A 23,134-nucleotide genomic window follows, 5' to 3' on the forward strand; every position below is an offset into this window, starting at 1 on the left:
ACAGTGTGGTGGTTAAAAAAGTAAGATACTGCAGTGGATATAGTGCACTGATGGCTGTTTTGCAGCCTGTAATGGATTGAATTGGTTGTATATGTTGGTATATGTGTTTGCATCAGGTCTCCTCGAATGACCGTTCTGCATGCAGATTTTTTTCTTCATTTTGTTTTTCATTTGATCAAATGTTATGTTGCTTTTTATGTGTTTTATTTTATTTTTGGTTTATTTATTGTATTTATGTATTTTTATTTTAACCTCTTTTGAACATGTTTCCTATTTTTTACCTTGTCAAAATATATTTTATTTTTCTTGTTTTTATGCCTTCCTGTAAAGCACTTTGTTAACTCTGCTTTTAGATAAATAAAGATTCTCATTATTATTATTATTATTATTATTATTATTATTATATGGATATGCCTGCAGGTGATGTAAAATTCATACAAAAAATATTGAAAAATTCGAATAAATTAATGAATGGTTTTCACAGCTTTTCTGTTACTGGAGGTCAAAATGTTTTTAATGTGTTTAGGCCCACATTATATGAATATGTATGCCCCCTCCCCTCCAAAATCATAATATTTCAACAACAAAGATTCAAAGAAAACCAAACACAATTCTGAATCATACAACGGCGCTCCCAATTTACGAACAGTCCAGTGTGCGCTCGGAGTGCTATTTCCGAACGCACCCGTAAACACTTCAGTCACGTGACCAGAATAGCTTGTGACGTAGGAAAACATGGCTGCTCCCGTGAAGGCAACGCTGCGAAGTGTTTAGTTAGGGTGTTTTGACAAAAACGGAGACATATTACCAGCCCTTCTTCCCACTGGAGTCTGCGGGGATGAAGACCTTCTGTGGACGGGCCAACCCGGCCACGGGCGCGATAGACTGGGTGGAGGAGAGTGAGGAATACGACTATCATCAGGAGATAGCCAGGTAGCACTGCCGACTAGCCTAGCATACTGTCATGCATGATGGTAGCCCCGAATCCGATACTGTACAGAGAGTAGTAGAGCACGAAACGCCATTCAACAGTATTGTGTATTACCTGTAGTGGAACATCACGTAAGATACCTTTAAATGAATCATATTAGGAGCCTCTGGTAAATTCGGCAATGATTCCGAAACCATGCAGCACTTTCTTTCAATAAAATCTCTCATCATAAATCATGTATCTGATTGCCTTTCAGGTCCTGTTATGCGGATATGCTGCATGATCATGATAGGGTGAGTCTCGCTGCATTTCAAATGTACAGGTACCTCTCCTGAGAGCATTTACATGGAGTTAAGACGTCCTGAGCACACGTCAGTGGGTATCAAAAGTCTACACACTTTCAGATGTTCTGCTTCTTTTGTGCACATCCTTCTATCGATATTTGTAGAAGCACACTGCCTGAATAACAGCAGACCGTTTATTTGGATAAGTCTCTCTACCAACGTGGCACATGTAGGTTTTAGGACTTTTGATATCTACTTATATTCCATCTAAGCTGTTGACTGAACACCAAATGAAAGCGACCAGATACCAGTCTAGTCCCTTACTGCTCCACGCACACAGTTGATGTGCTTCCCTTATTCCAGAATGAGAAGTACTACCAGGGCATCCGGGCAGCGGTGGCCAGAGTCCAGGCTCGGGGGGAGAAGGTCATCGTGCTGGACATCGGGACGGGAACAGGGCTGCTCTCCATGATGGCTCTCACTGCCGGGGCTGACTTCTGCTACGCTGTGGAGGTAGGGCTAGTCTGACTTCTGCTACGCTGTGGAGGTAGGGCTAGTCTGACTGCTGCTATGGAGGTAGGGCTAGTCTGACTGCTGCTACGCTGTGGAGGTAGGGCTAGTCTGACTGCTGCTATGCTGTGGAGGTAGGGCTAGTCTGACTGCTGCTATGCTGTGGAGGTAGGGCTAGTCTGACTGCTGCTATGCTGTGGAGGTAGGGCTAGTCTGACTGCTGCTATGCTGTGGAGGTAGGGCTAGTCTGACTGCTGCTATGCTGTGGAGGTAGGGCTAGTCTGACTGCTGCTATGCTGTGGAGGTAGGGCTAGTCTGACTGCTGCTACGCTGTGGAGGTAGGGCTAGTCTGACTTCTGCTACGCTGTGGAGGTAGGGCTAGTCTGACTTCTGCTACGCTGTGGAGGTAGGGCTAGTCTGACTTATGCTATGCTGTGGAGGTAGGGCTAGTCTGACTTCTGCTATGCTGTGGAGGTAGGGCTAGTCTGACTTCTGCTACGCTGTGGAGGTAGGGCTAGTCTGACTTCTGCTACGCTGTGGAGGTAGGGCTAGTCTGACGTCTGCTACGCTGTGGAGGTAGGGCTAGTCTGACTTCTGCTACGCTGTGGAGGTAGGGCTAGTCTGACTTCTGCTATGCTGTGGAGGTAGGGCTAGTCTGACGTCTGCTATGCTGTGGAGGTAGGGCTAGTCTGACTTCTGCTACGCTGTGGAGGTAGGGCTAGTCTGACTTCTGCTATGCTGTGGAGGTAGGGCTAGTCTGACTTCTGCTACGCTGTGGAGTAGGGCTGGCACGGATCACGGATAATCCGTGACCCGTACAGATCAGCCCCCACGGTTCGGCACACGGTTCGGAACGTCGTGGTCCGCGGACCCCCCCCCCCCCCCCCCCCCTTTCGTTTCATTTAACGTTTAACGTTAGTGTATGAGAACGCCCAGCGCAGCCAGACACAGACAGGAATAATCATGGCAAGCACAAGTGAGCTTCCTCAACCCTTGTCGCCGCTGTAAAGTATCTCTGAAGGCTGTGGCTAGTGGCTCCTAAAGACAGCGTGACAACAAACTTATTTCAACACCTCTGAAAAAGCACAGGAATGCGATCAGAGTGTTGCGCGCTGCACAATATAACGAGAGCCACAACACACACACGCGCACACGTTTCACAAACACATCATCACCGGACGGTGAAATGTTGCCTTAGGACACATAACAACAAAACAATACGTGGGGCCACTGAGTAGCTTAACGTAGCATCAACGTTATATTTCCAGACTGACCTGGTCTGGTCTGTAGGTCTGTACCCGTGTCATGTGACTGGTGCAAGCAACAGCCACGAAGTTAGGCATAGCAGTGCCACCTAAAACAGGAAGTTTTGCCTGCCTTCAGAGTAAAAGCATACATTGTGTCACTTATGAGAAAAAAAATATTTTTTGAGCTGTGCAGGGCAACAAATGGTTAGAGAATTATAATAGTATTAAAAAAATCTAATCGAAAATCTGATCTATATATGATCTATATAGATCTATATATACCTATATCTGATCTATATATTTTTTTGCTGATCCGAAAAATCCGTGATCCGTGGCTCAAAATCCGTCACGCGATCCGATCCGTGGGTTTTCTGATCCGTGCCAGCCCTACTGTGGAGGTGTGGAGGTCTGGCTAGTCTGACGTCTGCTACGCTGTGGAGGTAGGGCTAGTCTGACGTCTGCTACGCTGTGGAGGTAGGGCTAGTCTCGCTGTGGGTTTTTGTTATCCAATCAACTTCAGGAATCTGTGAATGCTAACAACATTAACCCATTGATACCTGATGCAGCATTTGTGTGTGTATCCCTTTAAGACCGCGAACCGCGTCACATCTTAAAGGGATACACACACAAATGAGGGATATACACGCAAATGCTGCATCAGGTATCAATGGGTTCAAAATTTCAAAAGCTACTCTTCAGTTATTCCCATTCCTACACTATAAACAACCACAATGTGACATACTTCTTAGTGACATTGGCCCAGAGTGGGGGACTACAGCATTCATGGGGAATGGCACGTTTACTATTGCTTTGTATTCAACTTGTATTCAACTCTGTTGTCTTTCTGTCTCCAGGTATTCAAGCCCATGGCTGAAGCAGCCCAGTGCATTGTGGAGAAGAACGGCTTCTCTGACAAGATCAAGATTATTAACAAACACTCCACGGAAGTCACTGTCGGGCCAGGTCAGACACAAGCACACACGCAGTTGCATTATATGAATATTCCTTTGTCTTCCCTATAGTTGTTAGTAGGGATGGGCGCGAGTACTCGGGTACTCGAGTGCTCGTTCATAACGTCAGTACTCGAGTAACGTTTGCGCTGTCCGGGTACTCGCCCCACTCCCCACCCCTTTAAAAATGGTCTAAATCTACGCATGCATCGTTATGTGGATCTGCCAGCATGAACTGCACGGGCGTCAAGTCAGCCACAATGTACAAGTACATCATCCGCTTTGTTGATTTCAAAATAAAAGGCTTATTGTAACGCAAGTTGTAACCTTATCTACTTTGAGTAATGCGTTACAGCCATAGTTTCACGCCATATAACATCACGAGTATTTTGATACAAGGTTTGCTGCTTCGTTCGTTGAAATACCCTTTTCTCCTCCAACGTGCATAAATAAGCTATTTACTTTGTTTTGTTTAAGTAACATTATTTTGAAAGTTTTAACCGGAAGTTTTCCAGCTCATCCCGAAAATGGTGGCTGAAGATATGCTCCCGAAGGAGACAGATGCACGCTTCTTCATAGCGCACGCCCGATAAAACTCATTCAAAACTTTGCAGTAGTTTACTGACTACACTGTCGTTTCCCATAACGTTAGTCACAAGAAATGTGGAGAAAGAATCGCTTTTTGGGAGACAATCGTTTCATGGTGATCACTATTTAGCTGCAGCTGTAACGTTAATCACACTGGTCAGTGGTCAGTTTTCACTTTTTGGCAGAACACCGGACCTTGTAATCCGTGGATTTACGTTAGTGTAAGTAAAATTGATGATACTGGACAATGGACATGTATTGGAATTGAGCCTTCGCTTGTTTCACAACAATATTGTCCGCTCCGAAGCGCTAATGCCATCCATCCAACCATCGGCGATGCTGTCTGAGGTAGGCTTTAGACGTTAGCTGAGCGTCACCTCACCTAATATCACAGTCAGTCAGTCCCTCTCCTCACATGCTCCAGGTAGCGCTTTCTCCATGCAAAAATGCAAACGTTATGTGTGAACAGCCCCACACACAGCAGATTACCCCTGCTCCGTCATTACCATAGTAATCACACAGACCCCCCGCCCCCCCCCCCCCACGCAAGTACTTGAGTACTCGTTCATAATAGAAGGAGAGTACTCGAGTATTTAAATTGCTTAAAATGCCCATCCCTAGTTGTTAGTTGAATATAGATGTGAACTTGTGTCTTGGAAAAAGGTCGACAGACAGAAGCGTCAGTACTGTAAATTCTTATAGACCTCTTATATGTTTGTGAACAGCGATTACTTATTTTGTGGGCCGAACCGTTTGCAGAAAGTGACAGCTAGCGGCTCAGCTGTCATAGAAATATGGAAGATCCGGACGCCTTCTCCACAATTTTTAAAGCTTTGCCAGCAACAGACAGGTTACCTTACACAAATAAGCTAACTCTTTCAATGAGGTGAGGTTTCCTGACCCGTACTCACTGTCAGGATGGGTCTAGGTCAGGGGTGGGCAACTGTTTTTCATGGGGGGCCACATGAGAAACCCAGATTGTTGCCGGGGGCCGAACAAATATTGTCACGCCGTAACCCATGGATGGGCAACTTTGATGATAGAGAGGGCCACAAAAAAATGTCCTCGCTACCAGTTTTTGCTGAGGGCTGAACGGCGCCAGCGCGAAACATTTTGGGCATTTGAAGCCAGGTTTAGAGGAATAACTCATTTTAAATTAACAGTTGTGATGTCATTATTAAGTCTTAACCACCAATATTTGATCCTTTTCTCACTCACTCCTATGTCACCACCCGCTCTCCCTCTTCAGTGCTTGAAATTAACTTTTTTGACCACCTGCCAATATGGCTGCTAGATTTTAAAGTTACCAGCCAATTCGAATTTCCACTAGCCGAAATGTTTTTCTTGAAATAAACCAGAATATGAGTGGGTTATTTTAAGCTTAAGTATCAGTAAGTGGCCCGGGATTCTCAAAGCCTGTGTTGAGGGTCACACAAGAACAAAAATGTGCTCTTGAAGCTAAATAAATCCAAAACCAACAAGTTAATTATTTAAATTTCTACTTCAATGTAGAACAGTCATTTCTTACACATGAGATTACTTTTAGCCTTTTAGTCATAAATATTATTGAAATATATTCCATATTCCAGACTGAAATGCTATAACAGAAGAGTATTGGCCAGAATGACATGAACATTTGGACACTTATTCAGCGGGTATCTTGCATGTTGCGTTCAGGTGCACTGTAAATTTTTTTTTTTTTTTTTTTTTTTTTTTTTTTTTTTTTTTTTTGCAATTCCATCGCGGGCCACACAGGGGGCGCCCGCGGGCCGCATACGGCCCGCGGGCCGTATGTTGCCCATGTATGGTCTAGGTCTAGGATCCAACTACATCGCCAAAATTGCAGTGCCGGACATCGTCATATTCCTAGTGGGAAATTCCAGCATCTATACGGCACAAGATGTCTTTTTCCCTTATTCCAGGGATTGCTCTAGTTTCGGTTTCACTTGTTTCCTCAGAGTTTCTGCTACTGCGATGCGTGGGCAACTGCAGTGACGTAACCCTGTAACGTCCACTCCAAATGGGTCTATTGTGCTTTTGAAAGTGTATTCTCTCTCGGTGGTTGGGTCATCAGTCCAATGACATCATGTGTTTGTGATTCGTTACAGATGGAGACATGCAGACCAGGGCCAACGTTCTGGTCACTGAACTGTTTGACACAGAGCTGATAGGAGAGGGAGCCCTGCCCAGCTATGAACACGCCCACCAGAATCTAGTCCAGGTGTGTGGGTGTGTTGGTGGGTGTGGGTGTGTGTGGGTGTGGCAGAGATGCTCACAAGTCAGTTTTTGCAAGTCCAAGTCAAGTCTCAAGTCTTTGAGCTCAAGTCCAAGTCAAGTCTCAAGTCTTTCATCACAAGTCCAAGTCAAGTCTCAAGTCTTTGAGCTCAAGTCCAAGTCAAGTCTCAAGTCTTTCATCACAAGTCCAAGTCAAGTCTCTTAGGAATGAGCGTTCTATCATCTGCTGCATGCCATCCAGTCTGCTTATAACACTACAGAGCTATAACCCTCTATTACCCTCACTCCTTTATTAGAATACAATATCAGCATTGATTAGATGACATTAGTAAACATTTCCTGAATGTTAATGCACCAAAAAAATATAAATAAAAAATAAAGATTGTTCACAAGTCCCAAACCTTCAAGTCCAAGTCAAGTCTCAAGTATTTGAGGACGAGTCTCAAGTCAAGTCTCAAGTCACTGTGTGTGTGACTTTAGTGCGACTCAAGTCCAAGTCCCAAGTCCAAGTCCCCATCTCTGGGGTGTGGTGTGTTGAGAGATGGATTCCCGAGAGGGCGTTCCCAACATTATGGTCACATTTATTGTATTTATTGATATTTATTTTACACACCACACACAATGTAAAACTACCCGAAGAGGATTCGGGCCACATGTGAAAAATGTATTTGAGTTCTGGGTTTAAGTCAGGCTTCTGAGTTTAATGTCAGAATTCTGAGAAAATAGTCAGAAGACGTGGGGTCACAACTTAGCCAAAAAAGGTTGGGAACCCCTGATTTAGGGAATATCGGGGGAATGCTTTTAGGTCATGGAAGCCTTGTGGAAAGTCGAGAAATGTTACTTACAACTCACTTGTGTCGGCCTCTCTCTCTCCCCACTAGGAGGGCTGTGAGGCAGTGCCCCACCGGGCGACGGTGTACGCCCAGCTGGTGGAGTGTGAGCTGCTGTGGAGCTGGGCGCAGCTGCAGCCTGTGGAGGTGGAGGGGGTGCGTCTGACCCCGCCGCCTGCTGTGGCCCGCTGTGCCGGGGCCCATTCAGTCTGCGACATCCAGCTCAGCCAGGTTTCCCCTCACAGCTTCACCCCCCTAGGTCCACTCTGCACCATGTTCAGGTACTAACAGCTCAGCCAGGTCACAGCTTCACCCCCCTGGGTCCACTCTGCACCATGTTCAGGTACTAACAGCTCAGCCAGGTGTCCCCTCACAGCTTCACCCCCCTGGGTCCACTCTGCACCATGTTCAGGTACTAACAGCCCAGCCAGGTGTCCCCTCACAGCTTCACCCTCCTGGGTCCACTCTGCACCATGTTCAGGTACTAACAGCTCAGCCAGGTTTACCCTGACAGCTTCACCCCCCTGGGTCCACTCTGCACCATGTTCAGGTACTAACAGCTCAGCCAGGTGTGCCCTCACAGCTTCACCCCCCTGGGTCCACTCTGCACCATGTTCAGGTACTAACAGCTCAGCCAGGTTTCCCCTGACAGCTTCACCCCCCTGGGTCCTCTCTGCACCATGTTCAGGTACTAACAGCTCAGCCAGGTCTCCCCTCACAGCTCTACCCCCCTGGGTCCACTCTGCACCATGTTCAGGTACTAACAGCTCAGCCAGATCTCCCCTAACAGCTCCACCCCCCTGGGTCCACTCTGCACCATGTTCAGGTACTAACAGCTCAGCCAGGTGTGCCCTCACAGCTTCACCCCCCTGGGTCGGTACTAAGAGCACTTTTTCCACCGCATAGTATCGCCTCAACTCTACTCACTTTTGGTAGTACCTGCAAATACTACTGTGCGTCCCCCACACACACACACAACTGGTCGTCATAGCGACACCACGGTGCCGCATGAAACAGCCGTGCTGTGAATCTGTAGTCGCAGCAAGGACATCGCCTCAGAGGCTCCCTTTATAGCGACCCTACTTGTCCTTACGGTACATGTAACAATTCAACTGATACACTACTTCCCTTAAAGCCACGGTTGTTGTCCGTCCCACTGTGCTGGTTGCGTTCAGTCGTTTTCAATACAGAGGGGTTATAGTCATGTCCGAGCATTTCATTTGTCTCAAAAACAACTGAAAATGGCCGTCTGTTGAGGCAGCAAGACAAAAACGGATGAAAATAACAGGAGAGTTTGGAGAATCCTACATGGAAGAGGGTACGCTAACCTGGTAGCTATCGTTAGCATAGAGGATTCTCTCAGACAGATCAGTAGTCTGCAGTCTTTTCACGTCAACTTTTGGTATCGGCTCAGCTTGCAAGTTGGAACCTCAAAGGAGGTGGTAGTAAAAAAACCACCTCAGTGCGATACTTGCCCAATGGAAAACCAAAAAAGACGAGTAGGCGAGATGAGTCCAATACCATGCGGTCGAAAAGCACCATAAGTGAGAGATGCGCTCTGATTTGGACACACCAACCCAACTAAGGGAGGTCGGGTTCCAAATAACTCCTTCTTTCCTCTTTCTCTCCTCCCAGTGTGGACTTCAGTAAGCCGGTGAGCAGCGCCGCCCAGTCCCACTCGTCCCAGTTTGTGGCTCAGTCCAGCGGTCGGGCCCATGTGGTCCTGTCCTGGTGGGACATCGACATGGATCCCAGCGGAAGCATCGTCTGCACCATGGCTCCTGGTTGGACGTACCCGCAACCCAAGATGGCTCCGGTGGGTTCATGTGTTTTGTCGTCGGCGGTGTCTCGAGCTGAAAACCCCCATATTATTGGAGGTGTTCAGCTCTTGGGTCAACAGTGGCTGTGAACTGTGCGTTTCTAAACCTATGACTTGATGTGTGGTGTGTTTCAGTGGCGCGACCACTGGATGCAGAGCGTCTACTTCCTGCCTGAGGAGAGGAAGGTGACGGAGGGAGAAGATCTGAGTCTGACCGTCTGTCACGATGACTACAGCCTGTGGTACAGCCTGCAGGCACACAGGTACACCAGCTTTTAGACCAGTGATTCCCAAAGTGTTGGCGGCGGCCCTCTGCTGGGCCCTGAACGGTACTGCAGGTGGGCTGCGAGAGGCATACCTGCTTATAAATTTTATAGGACATACATCATCTTAGTCTCGTATGTTGATCAGAGTGTGGTTAAAGGGTTGCATGGGCTGTGGAAGATTTTCACATTTCAAATTGGGCCTCGGCATTCTTAGGTTTTGGAATGGCTGTTTTAGACAATGTAAGTATCGTTGCCCAAAATGAAAAATATGGTTAGAATCTGTGCCGATCCTCTCAGCCAACAGGACACAGAGACCGAGGCCCCTCCTTGTCGGCCATGTTGCACCTGCCAGGCCCACTTGGTGTGGACCCGGCCGCGATTCGGCGAACTCAACGACAGCCAGCGAACGGAGAGCTATGTCAGCGCGCTACGCAGCGTAAGTGTACGGGCTTTAGCCAAGGTTCAGACAGTCAATGATTGAGACTCAACGTGACGGAGTGAACGGATTATGGCTGCGGTTTTGTCTTGGTAATAATAACCGCTCTGTGTTCATTCCAGGTTCTGAAAGCGGACAGCGTGTGTCTCAGTGTCAGCGATGGAAGCCTGCTGCCTGTATTTGCTCGCATGCTTGGAGCCAAGAAGGTATTCCACTTTGGCCCATGTTGGCACAGAACCGACTTTTTTCTTTTCTTTTGACCAAATGCCACGTTGAGACAATGTTTAGATGATGGCCACACACTAAGTCCTGCTTACATCTGTCCATCCAGGTGTTCAGTTTGGAAAACTCCAGAATGTCTAGACAGCTTATTGAGCAGGTGAGTGACCCCTTCTTCTTAACATACTGCCAAATCCCAATACAGGCAAAGCTACTAAAGGCTAAAATGGACCCTAATCAACATGGAACTGCTTAGTCTTCTTTAAAGGGATACACCACTTTTTTGGAAGTTTAGCTCATTTGCCACATCCCCCCAACATAAGCAAGATACACCATGCCTTACCGGCACTGTCCGCTCAGTTTACAGTGAGCTACAGTCGTGAAGTTAGTAATTATCGCCATAGAATGGAGGCTAATGGTACAGCTCTTAAAAATCTGCCAAAACACACATCTCACGGCGTCAAAATACATGTTGTGCTTCGGGTACTCGCCACACGATGAAATGTTAATCCAAAATGCACATAATTTCGGCGGCCATGTTTGGAAAGTAGTGCCAGCTACCTCTTTTCCTTCCATTCCTTTATAGGAAACAAGCTTAATCTTTCAAAGAAAACAAAAACTGTGGCCCTATTGCTCATTAGACATTTCATATCCCTGCGCTTACAGGTGTTTCTGGTCTTGTACATCATTTAAGTAAACAAAATTACTGCATTTGAATACAAATAAAGAGCCGTAAAAAACATCACAAAAACCAGGAGGCAAGCTAGGAAGTGCTGACATCACATCATACATTGTGCTGTGCTGACATCATACATTGTGCTGTGCTGACATCATGCATTGTGCTGTGCTGACATCATGCATTGTGCTGTGCTGACATCATGCATTGTGCTGTGCTGACATCATGCATTGTGCTGTGCTGACATCATACATTGTGCTGTGCAGGTGTTGGAAGCCAACTCCATGAAAGGAGCAGTGCAGCTGCTGGAGAGCAGGCCTGACCAGCTGACCAGTAACGACTTGGGAGGAGAACAGGTATTACACCAATTAATTAGTTTTCCAGTTCTTCCTAATCATGTATCTCAAGAAAATGAATATTTGATAGAGACTGTATTTGTATTATATTTTGATAGTAACTGTATATGTGTAGTTTGATAGTGACAGTATCTGTATAGTTTGATAGTGACAGTATATGTATAGTTTGATAGTGACTGTATATGTATAGTTTGATAGTAACTGTATATGTATAGTTTGATCGTGACAGTATTTGTATTATATTTTGATAGTAACTGTATATGTGTAGTTTGATAGTAACTGTATATGTATAGTTTGATAGTAACTGTATATGTATAGTTTGATAGTAACTGTATATGTATAGTTTGATAGTAACTGTATATGTGTAGTTTGATAGTAACTGTATATGTCTAGTTTGATAGTGACAGTATATGTATAGTTTGATAGTGACAGTATCTGTGGCGTCTGTACAGATCTCAGTTCTGTTGGGCGAGCCCTACTTCAGCACCAGCCTCTTACCCTGGCACTCACTCCACTTCTGGTACTGTCGCACGGCCCTGGCAGGCCTGCTGCGGCCCGACGCCACCGTGTTGCCGCGCACCGCCACGCTCCACATGGTGGCCGTGGAGTTCCAGGTGAGACGAACGAACGCACCCCCGGGCAAAGACATGCATTCAGGTCTAGATCTTTTACTTTCCCCCCTCGTCTTTTCCTCATTCAGGGCTTTCATAGGCTTTTACAGGAGTGTCACATTTTTATTTAGACCCGTTGACAAAGGTTTTCAGAGGCAAAGGTCATCACTGCTATTTGACGCTGACTTTGACCGTGTTTCTTAGGATCTATGGAGGATAAGAGCACCGTGCGGAACATGCGAGGGCTTTGACGTCACACCCATGGATGAGATGGTCCAGGTATAATCACATCTTTTCTGTCAGCTGTTCATCTTTACATCCAGAGAGATCTCCTCCCACACGACCGTATGAGATCAATGATTGATTCTACATCAATCGTCATGTAGAAGAGACATATTGCCCAAACAAGCAGGAACCTTCAGCATGGCGTTTAAAATTATACAACAGGTAGTTCCAACCGAGCAATCTGATTGGAAAAACTAGACATTTAGAACTTGCTCAAATCAGCACCTGTGACGCAAAGCCGTGCTCAAATGGAAAATGCCTCATCACTAAAATATAATTTCGCCATTCAGCGTTGATGTTAGACACTCTGCCGTCCTCATCAGCTGTGCGGTGAGTCTGTAACCTACAGCGCTACTAGCTTAAAAATACACGTGAAGATCACGGACGTAGTTGCTAAATCTGTCTGTCGGAGAGAAAAATAATCAGCAGATATCTTAGTAGATTGAAGATTTAAATAGCGAGGCAATTTTCTGTTTAAACAACAACAACAAACTCCTCCTCCTCTTTCCCTTCAGAATTCTCTGGATTTCCGTGAGTCCCGTGAGGCGGAGCCCCACCCTCTCTGGGAATACCCATGCCGCGCCCTGACCCAGCCCGCTGCCATCATGACCTTTGACTTCACGCAGTGTGTCCCTCAGCAGCCAATCACAAGCCAGGGCTCGCTTCCCTTTAAAAGGTAATAAACACCCCTCTGAAACCAAACCATACACCGAGTCATGTATTAAAATGGCACATACTAAGTAGTAGATATAGTAAAGAGAAACAAATTTAAGAGAACGGTTAACCCCAAAATGAAAATTGGTCGAAACTCCACTGACGTTTGTATGGCAACCACACAGACGTGAACAGCGTCTGGTTGTTTAGATTTCCCCAAAAAGCCATAAACAGACAATTTCTCAAAACAACTCCTTCAACATAGTGTTTTGTAGCCAAACAGCTGCGCTGTTACTCCAAAAGGCCAAGATCTACCTAATTATTTAGCACTACTCAAGGTAAAGGAGTGAATAACTTCTTCTTGTGTCGTATGATGGCAACCAAAAGAAACGGATAACCATGCGTTCCTTCTCAGGATTGGTCGATGCCATGGCGTTGCGCTGTGGATGGAGTACCGGCTGACCGATGACATCACTCTCAGTATGGGTCTGACTGGACCAATCAGTGAGCAGGTACCACAGCAGCGCACTCATCACCCATTGCCTGGTTTCCCTCAACACATTGATCATTGTACCTTGCCCATATTTGTTTTGTTTTGTTTTGCTTACTTAATTTTACACTCATTTTCTGACTATCAATTTTAATATTAATGACTTTTATTTTTAAGTGTACTATATTTTGACAGTTGTTGCTAGCATTCTTTATTAACTTCACCTGCCCAGATTTCCACATCTGGTCCAGGGATTTAAACCATCTGGTCACAAACCCTCTTCTCTACTTCAGCCTGCCTCCACCCCAGTAGAAACTCATATTCTCTCTCTCCACAAGATGAATGTGCTGCTATCCAGTTACATTGTTAGACCAGAACTAGGTAAACATTCCAGAGAATTTAATGAAGATAGGCAGGGGTACAATTATTGAGCATGTGATTTCCACCAATGATGAAAACCAAATCACACCACAATTAACAAATAAAATGACTTCCATTAACCAGGCTATATAAACTAACCAATGGCCATTCAGTTAACAATGCAAACAAAACACCAACGAAAATAGATTGTAAATGGGAATCATGCTGCATTCATGTCATACGAGAAGGACATAAAACGCGATCCTACTAGAAAATACTGTTCACTCAGCTTTCAGGTGGTAAATACTACTGGGAATTATACTGTAATAATAACATCCTAATAACTGGTAGGCTAGTTGGTGCATTGAGTGAGTTGGGTGACACCAGTGCGACTCTTTCTTCCTCCCCCCTGCAGGGCGAGTGCGTGTGGAGCCGACACAGGAAGCAGGGCGTGTACTTCCTGGGTTCTCCATGGGAGAGCTCGGGGGAGGGCGGAGCCTCGCTGTCGTACAGCTTCACCTTCCAGCCCAGCTCAGGAGACATCAAGATGGAGTTCGCCGTCGAGTCGCCGTGATCTGGAACAGTCAGACTGGAGGTGGACACAGTCAGACTGGAGGTGGACACAGTCAGACTGGAGGTGGACACAGGGACAGCCCGGACTGCAATGTTGTGCTTTTACCTCATTTCATTTTCCTTTGTCATCATTTTCCGGTGGCATGTTTTTTTTATGAAGCTGCAAGATAGCTGATATTCAATATCTTTAAATCTGTGCTTCACAAAGAGTTGTGTTCTTGTCGGGGTGGAAAAACATTTGAAATAGCTTTTAGACCATCATGGTATTGGTACACTAAAACGCTCCACTGAAACCCAGACTGATGATGATAAGAAGCACAGATCCTGCCCAGGCTCACGGTGTAGCTGCTTCCACCATAGAGATGCAGTGAAACAGTAGAGGGGACATGTCAGCAATTTCCTATTCTGGAATTGGACCATATGGCAGCCATCTTACCTGGGTACACCTCTCAGCTGACTGTATTTGGAAGCAATTGTGATAGTGGCCTTATGCTGCCATTATAATGCTATTATTATTGTTTTTATCGAAACATCACTACTAGTTTTTATTTGGCTCACTGTGTGCAAGACTGTTTCTAAAATGGAACGTGAGCCATTTTAGTAGTTTGAAGATTGAAATTGCTAAGCTATGTGAAGTAATTGTTTTCAATCATACAGATTATCTTCTGTAAGTCATTTAATGGTGCATTTAGGCTACTTTACATAAACTATGAATCCTTTTTTCAAGAAGACTATAATTCTCAGATTTCTTTGGTAATCCGAGTGGTTGTATTCAGAGTATACTGTACGTCTTGGCAGAAGTACATTTAAATCTGCGCATTTTCACAGTGGTGCCGCAACAGAGTTCTATACAAACCACTGAGCTATAGATACAAACACTATAGACTAGTGCATCAGTTGGGTATTAATCTGGACAACAGGTAGCCGTTATTCACCTTATGAAGAAGACCGTCTGGCTTGAGAGACTAACAGGAAGTGTAAACACAATCAAGTTCTGATTGTTTACACTTCCTGTGACTCATAAACCTAGTCTGACTCCTATGAGTCAAACTAGTTTGAGCAGGTGCTGGCGTTTTGAACAGGAAATCATGACACAATGGGTCAAGTGCGGTCAAGGGGCAGCTGCGGCTCAGGAGGTAGAGCGCATCGTCCACCAACCAGTCGGTGGTTCGATCCCCGGCTCCTCCAGTCCATATGTCGAAGTGTCATTGGGCAAGACACTGAACCCCAAATTGCTCCCGATGGCTGTGCCAGCACCCTGCGTGGCAGCTTGCCACCTTCGGTGTGTGAATGTAGGCACATTGTAAAGCACTTTGGATAAAAGCGCTATATAAATGTAGTCCATTTACCAAGTGGTCGGGGCCACATAAGGTGAATAGTTACAGGTAAACTGTTCCCAGGTCAGCGTGGAACAATTATCCCTGCTTAATGACATCATGTCCCCTCTATGGCTTTCTCTCTGATCACACTGATCCATGATTGACCGTCTGGATAGATTTGTCCAGTAGGAATGTCAACATGGTGGAGAGGCAGACATACAGCAGCAGCTTCGCTCATGAAGGAGCTACTTCATAGAAACAAGTTGAATTCAAGTGGGTTAAGCTGTGCTTAAGTCAAACCCAAAGGTATAACACAATGTTCCAGAAAGTGAAAGCTCAGTTGAGTGGAGATACATGGATATGAGCGGTGTGTTCATATAGGGGAATATACCATCAAATCATAGTCAACATTTACTAACAACTAAATAAATAAATAGAATATCTGTAAAGATGACTTTGGCTTCAGTTTATTGTACTAAAATGAAACTCATTGAGGCAAGAAAACATTTTTCCCAAAATGTCTAATACAAATATACATACGTTTTTAATGAAGCAAAATTGTATGTGAAATGTGGTGTGGTTTTGACTGTACAATCTGTTCAGTAGTCCAACGTAAATAGGATTTATAATGAAAAGGCCAGAAACAAAATGCAGCCCGTCAGTGCTCTGTGTACTAAATATAAACTCTCCAGATTTGCCTCAAATTATCACACATCACTGCATAATTAGCAAAAGCAGAAGTCAAACTGGACTAACAATGTATTTGATTTTAATTTCCCCCCCGATTGACAGTGCAGCCTTGATAACTATGTGTCAGTCTCTCCATTTGAGAGGCTCGTACTGAACAAGACTCACAAATTTTTGTACAGGACAAAACAGGTGAGCGACTGGAAGAACAGGGTGATTTGTGTTGGTGATGTTGTGCAGTGCGATAATCAAATTGAACCTGTCAAACAGAAGCCGCCTCACTAAGATCCAGGGAGACAGACACTCAAACTCAAAAAAGGAAAAGTCATCTTTCAAACCCCAACAGTTTTGCAGAGGGAATACTTTTTTTGAGTGTCTCCAGGAAGTTTTGGGGCTTCTTTGGTGGATGGAATGTAAATTAACATGTTGCAGGGTGAGTTGTGGGTTTTTAGGAGACGTCGTTCAGGGTGGCCTGGTGCAGCTTAAGCTTCTCTCCTGGTTTGAACGCTGGCATCCCCGTGTACGGGCAGCTGGCACATCGGAAGGCATCGCCCAGGTAACACTGCCACCAAAAACAAACGCAGATGATCAGGTAACACTGCCACCAAAAACAAACGCAGATGATCAGGTAACACTGCCACCAAAAACAAACCCATTTCTTTCTCAACTAGACTGACAGAAAACAGAATGCTGAAACATGAAAAATGATATTCACAAATCACAAACTACTACTCACACTTCCACAGGACGACTTTGCTACGGTCTTCTTCTGCGGTCCTTTTTTCTCCTGATCCAACTCCTCGGCTAGACCGCACGAACTGCACAAACACATTCACCATGATGACGTTTGTGTAATCAGGGCATGACATTAACTTTTTTGCCCAAAAGCCATTGTGGCTAGTGGTTTTATAAAGTTACTAGCCACTCGGCATTTTCACTAGCCACAATTTTGTTGTTGACCTATTTTAGATTCAAAACGGTGATTTTTGCCGAAAGGTGACAGGTTTACACCCGTGTAATGTCACGCACTGTGTGTAATGTTGCTTGTGCGGAGGTGGACTCCCTGGTTGACGCTCTAGACTCACCAGTCCCTACAGGCCTTCTTCTTCTTGGCGGCTCCGTCCCCGCAGGGCGCCCTCAGGGAGGCCGGGTCGGGCTTCTTCAGGTCCTCATCGTCCAGCAGGGCGTCGCTGTCCACCAGATCCTGAAGAAGACGAGACAACATGTTAACTATTTGCGTTCCAGTGCAGTCCTGCAGATATTTATCGGGTCTTTGCATGGGGACAGACGGTAATAAATACAAATCCTTCACTCACCACATCGTCGTCATTCATGTCGTTGACTGAGAGCGTCCACATGCTGGCCGTGTCGGGATCGAGAGCGGGTTTCACAGCTGAAACGACACGCGTGGAAATATTAGCATTGCGTAAACCACAGCGACAACAAAGTGACATTCTACATTTGAAATACAAATGGAGAAAACAAGGTAACGACGGTGAAAAACAGACCTGGCTTTCTCCCGAAGGACAGTTTGAGCTGGCTGGAGGATCCCACCTCGAAGCTGGGCTTGGAGGCGGACAGGCGAAGTTTGGACAGGGTGTTCCCTTGGTAACCCGTGGCCGTCCTGAGGGAGCTCAGCGCCTCGGGAGTCAGTTCTGCTCTACCGAGCTGCAAGCGTGGAAAAGGAGATGTTTCAATCCCCAGAGAGGCACATGGGTGAAATTATCCATAACACCAGCCTGGACCCCATATGAACTTGAGCAGTTGTTTTCTTTAATCAGTCAGTCAATCATAGCAGGGATATATCAGTCTAGCCCTATTAAAACCTGCACTTGAAGGAGTCATGTGGTGGGTGTTCGGGTAGTGCAGCAAACCAACACTAGGGTCGCAGAAATAACACGATCTTCCTAGCCTGATATTCAGAGTGCATCGTCAATTCATAAACTCATTTCCTCTTTGTCTGAGATTGCGCTCACTTCAGAGCATTTCTACGAGGGGGCGGGCTTCGGGCTTCCCTAACCAATCACTGGAGACCAAGGTGTCCACGGCAACCTAACCTCGCGTCACCAGGTTCTTCCCGAGGCAACCGGCCGGCACGGCGGGGCAGCCGCAGCAGTCTAGTCACAAGCACAAGCTAACGTAGCTAGCTAATGCTAGCCAGCTTCTCCACGTTAAGCAGCCAAAGTCGGCCGACTTTGTACTTTTCATTTTAACGAACGTCTTATTAGTTACTGCAGTAAGGTGATTTGTGTTGGTGTTTAGTTACTGCAGTAACTAATAAGACGTTTGTTAAAACGAAAAGTACAGCTGTGTCTGTTTCTGTTGTGCATGACTGACAACAACAGCGTTAGCCAATCAGCGCCCGTGATTGGATTTTCAACCGGAGAAAGATACCAGACCAAGAAGAGACAAATCCACAACTGTGGAGTGGGCGTGGCTTCGAAGGTCTGTTGCCAGGCTATGCTCCTCCCACACGCTATGCTAAAAAAAAAATCTTGCTGTGCTAGGCTTAACCCTGCTGTGTAATAGTGGAGTGAAGCCACTCTGTAGTAGAGACTAGACACTCACCTCTGCCACCGACATGAAGCCAGACAGCTTGAGAGCAGACATGAGCTTCTCAGCAGTCCTCACACTCTTGCCCTCACCTCCTAGAACAGACAAACCACAAACATCTCAGGGCGTCAGGGTGACCTCACAGAGTTAAAGGTGCAGTAGGATTTAAGAAAATGGAACTTCTGTATTTTGGAGGATGACAAAAAAGCCAAATGCTCATCATGTAGATTCCACCGTGTTGACGTGAAACCTCTGGATTAAGAAAACTTGCTTCCGAGTTCCGACTGGGAATTCTGACTTAAAAAGAGCCGCTGGGTTGCATTTTCCTCCTACGAAAGTTGGAATTCTGAATTCCCGACATCTGTGGGGGGTCGTCGTTTCCAGACGTCCTGTGCCCCGTGTCTCACGGGTTTGGATGGCTGAACTGTTCTTGTTTAACTGTGAAAATCGAATACAAATCCTCTCTCTCACCTGTGACTGGTTCCTCCAGAACTAGTTTCCCACCGGGTTTGAGGACTCTGGCCAGCTCCGCTAGCGTCTCGGAGTTGTGGAAGGAGGAGCTGTCAGTCAGGAGGGCGGACAGCACCCAGTCGAAGGTAGACGCTGGATGGGAGGCTGACGTGAGGAGAGGACATAGAAGAATTTTGAATGTTGGCTCCAAGGGAGAATCTACACAGGCTAAGATGGCATTTTTGGATCAACATCTTGTGTGAAGAGTCACTCACAGTCCATTAGCCACTCCATGTTCTCCACAGACACTTTGCCACCTGCAGCAGCCACGCTCTCAGCCAGCTCTTGCAGGGCCGTCGGTGATGAAGGCTGATTCCACACCAACATCACCTTGTCTCCTGCTTTGACGCCCAGGTCTGCCATGGCCCCCTGCAGAAAGTGCACAATCAATTAAGTGCACAATAAGTATTACAAAACTGCACATTAGTTTGAGCAGTATGGGTTTGTGAAAAGGGCCAATACTGATTATTTTTTTATAGAAGCTGCAACAGCTCAAATTTAGTGCCACTGCCATCGGATATTCAATATACTTTAGTTTCCTACAGAAATGTATTGTTGTCAGGGTGGAAAAGAAACAGCATTTAGTCAGTTAGACACACAAAAAAACTCTCCACTGAAACCCAGACTTATACATTTATTTTCAACAACCTAGGAATGTCTTCATTTCAAATATTGGTCTAACCCTAGTGTACACAGCAAGGTCTATTATAAATTTTGCCTTTTGCATTACTGATCATACCAGTTTAGAAATAATTAGGGCTATAAACGGAAAGTATTAAATAATGAAACAATTCTAGCTTGATAATAATTAGTTTCATGGTTTCATCCAGGCGTTTTGATCAAACTCAATGGTTGTGAAGGTCAAAGAACGACCGGTTCAGGTTGCTTCTGGAAGCAAAGTAGAATTCAGTTCACTTCCAAATCAGTGAACAGTGAACGCTGTAGTATTATTATGAATTATTGGGACTTAGTCACATTTTAGACTGTGTTGGAGAATTGACAGTAGGCTAGTTAGTGTAGGCTTTGTGTAAGCTCGGCTATCGGGCTGGCCCTTTAGCCGAGTGGGAAGTCTTGCGGACGGTTGCACAACAGACTCTGACAAGCCAGGGATGCGGTAACGTTACATTGTTGATGGCAGCGATGGGATCTCTCCAGTGCATGGTCTTGGAGTGGTTAAGTCTTGCGGTTGCACAGGCTCTGACCAGCCAGGGATCTTAGGTTAAAGTCCCAGCCGGTAACGTTACAGGGATGGTGTTCACACAAACAACTGCGTTAACAGCTAGGCTCCTCTCTCTGTGTGGACCCTGCCAGACCAACAGAAGATATGGAGCTGATAAAACAAAACATGACCTCAATGACACCCCGCTTGCATGCTGACTCATTGTTACCTCACGAGATCAGTGCCATGAAACAAAAGGACATGACCGTCAAGCATTACACAACACAACTGTATACAATAAACGCTTCGTGGTCTAACATTAGGAACATAATATATAGCAACTCACTTCACCTTTGTTCTTGTGGTGTGGAAATAGAGGCTTGTCGGCTGACAGGTGTAAACGTTAGCAAAACAGCTAGCACGCAAACGCCAGTGTCAAATGAGCAGGAATTTCTGAGCAGGAATTTCTTACTTCCGGTCAGGATTTTTCAGAATAAAAGCGATCATTCAAACTCGATAAAATACACAAATTTAAGTGATATCACACAAATTGAATAACAATACACATGGAAAAGGTTATATTCCATTTAGATCTATATATCCTTTGGTATTGTAGTACTAACTACTTCTATATTATTATATTAAGCTTGCTCCAATCAGTCAGAACACAATGAAAACGCTCCGATTTTGAATAAAGATTAAAAATCTAAAGTCAATTGTTCCAGGGCAAACTCACTTGATCCATGTAGAGACATAGCCCAGCTATCATAGCGAAGTCATCTTGAGGCTGGATGGGTGTCAGTTTTTCTGTTTTGGACATGTATGTACAGTGTCAAGTGAGCAGGAATTTTATAGCTGTCCGCTCCCATTCAGAACACAATGAAAACGCTCCGATTTTGAATAAAGATTAAAAATCTAAAGTCAATTGTTCCAGGGCAAACTCACTTGATCCATGTAGAGACATAGCCCAGCTATCATAGCGAAGTCATCTTGAGGCTGGATGGGTGTCAATTTTTCTGTTTTGGACATGTATGTACAGTGTCAAGTGAGCAGGAATTTTATAGCTGTCCGCTCCCATTCAGAACACAATGAAAACGCTCCGATTTTGAATAAAGATTAAAAATCTAAAGTCAATTGTTCCAGGGCAAACTCACTTGATCCATGTAGAGACATAGCCCAGCTATCATAGCGAAGTCATCTTGAGGCTGGATGGGTGTCAATTTTTCTGTTTTGGACATGTATGTACAGTGTCAAGTGAGCAGGAATTTTATAGCTGTCCGCTCCCATTCAGAACACAATGAAAACGCTCCGATTTTGAATAAAGATTAAAAATCTAAAGTCAATTGTTCCAGGGCAAACTCACTTGATCCATGTAGAGACATAGCCCAGCTATCATAGCGAAGTCATCTTGAGGCTGGATGGGTGTCAATTTTTCTGTTTTGGACATGTATGTACAGTGTCAAGTGAGCAGGAATTTTATAGCTGTCCGCTCCCATTCAGAACACAATGAAAACGCTCCGATTTTGAATAAAGATTAAAAATCTAAAGTCAATTGTTCCAGGGCAAACTCACTTGATCCATGTAGAGACATAGCCCAGCTATCATAGCGAAGTCATCTTGAGGCTGGATGGGTGTCAATTTTTCTGTTTTGGACATGTATGTACAGTGTCAAGTGAGCAGGAATTTTATAGCTGTCCGCTGCCATTCAGAACACAATGAAAACGCTCCGATTTCGAATAAAGATTAAAAATCTAAAGTCAATTGTTCCAGGGCAAACTCACTTGATCCATGTAGAGACATAGCCCAGCTATCATAAGGAAGTCATCTTGAGGCTGGATGGGTGTCAATTTTTCTGTTTTGGACATGTATGTACAGTGTCAAGTGAGCAGGAATTTTATAGCTGTCCGCTCCCATTCAGAACACAATGAAAACGCTCCGATTTCGAATAAAGATTAAAAATCTAAAGTCAATTGTTCCAGGGCAAACTCACTTGATCCATGTAGAGACATAGCCCAGCTATCATAGCGAAGTCATCTTGAGGCTGGATGGGTGTCAATTTTTCTGTTTTGGACATGTATGTACAGTGTCAAGTGAGCAGGAATTTTATAGCTGTCCGCTCCCATTCAGAACACAATGAAAACGCTCCGATTTTGAATAAAGATTAAAAATCTAAAGTCAATTGTTCCAGGGCAAACTCACTTGATCCATGTAGAGACATAGCCCAGCTATCATAGCGAAGTCATCTTGAGGCTGGATGGGTGTCAATTTTTCTGTTTTGGACATGTATGTACAGTGTCAAGTGAGCAGGAATTTTATAGCTGTCCGCTCCCATTCAGAACACAATGAAAACGCTCCGATTTTGAATAAAGATTAAAAATCTAAAGTCAATTGTTCCAGGGCAAACTCACTTGATCCATGTAGAGACATAGCCCAGCTATCATAGCGAAGTCATCTTGAGGCTGGATGGGTGTCAATTTTTCTGTTTTGGACATGTATGTACAGTGTCAAGTGAGCAGGAATTTTATAGCTGTCCGCTCCCATTCAGAACACAATGAAAACGCTCCGATTTTGAATAAAGATTAAAAA

General features: G+C 45.1%; 2 protein-coding genes across 5 annotated transcripts; one reads left to right on the forward strand and one right to left on the reverse strand.

The window, feature by feature from the left end:
• Positions 1 to 808: 808 nt before the first annotated feature.
• Positions 809 to 14,600, forward strand: LOC310792704 (protein arginine N-methyltransferase 7-like). Its single transcript, XM_083654430.1, has 17 exons — positions 809 to 933; positions 1,188 to 1,224; positions 1,579 to 1,728; positions 3,827 to 3,935; positions 6,619 to 6,731; positions 7,627 to 7,856; positions 9,211 to 9,391; positions 9,530 to 9,657; positions 9,958 to 10,096; positions 10,219 to 10,302; positions 10,428 to 10,475; positions 11,258 to 11,347; positions 11,800 to 11,961; positions 12,163 to 12,237; positions 12,759 to 12,919; positions 13,313 to 13,409; positions 14,163 to 14,600. Exons 1-17 carry the CDS (start codon positions 839 to 841, stop codon positions 14,319 to 14,321), a joined length of 2,058 nt encoding a protein of 685 aa, XP_083510556.1. The 5' UTR covers positions 809 to 838; the 3' UTR covers positions 14,322 to 14,600.
• Positions 14,601 to 16,096: 1,496 nt separating this feature from the next.
• LOC310793261 (anamorsin-B-like) lies at positions 16,097 to 20,980 on the reverse strand. Of its 4 annotated transcripts, none has more exons than XM_083655048.1 (10): positions 20,895 to 20,969; positions 20,514 to 20,693; positions 19,605 to 19,758; positions 19,351 to 19,494; positions 18,895 to 18,974; positions 17,835 to 17,994; positions 17,643 to 17,719; positions 17,412 to 17,530; positions 17,063 to 17,144; positions 16,097 to 16,888 (listed from the first exon to the last, which is right to left on the reverse strand). In XM_083655048.1, the coding sequence occupies exons 2-10, from the start codon at positions 20,547 to 20,549 to the stop codon at positions 16,775 to 16,777; spliced, it is 966 nt and encodes a 321-aa protein (XP_083511174.1). In that variant the 5' UTR covers positions 20,550 to 20,693; positions 20,895 to 20,969; the 3' UTR covers positions 16,097 to 16,774. The 4 variants fall into 4 exon arrangements, with proteins under 4 accessions (XP_083511174.1, XP_083511173.1, XP_083511175.1 ...); XM_083655047.1 differs by having other exon boundaries at positions 20,900 to 20,944; XM_083655049.1 differs by lacking the exon at positions 20,514 to 20,693 and having other exon boundaries at positions 20,900 to 20,980.
• Between the last annotated feature and the right edge of the window lie 2,154 nt (positions 20,981 to 23,134).

Source organism: Poromitra crassiceps (assembly GCF_964638095.1).
Source record: "Poromitra crassiceps genome assembly, chromosome: 18".
Taxonomy (NCBI): domain Eukaryota; kingdom Metazoa; phylum Chordata; class Actinopteri; order Beryciformes; family Melamphaidae; genus Poromitra; species Poromitra crassiceps.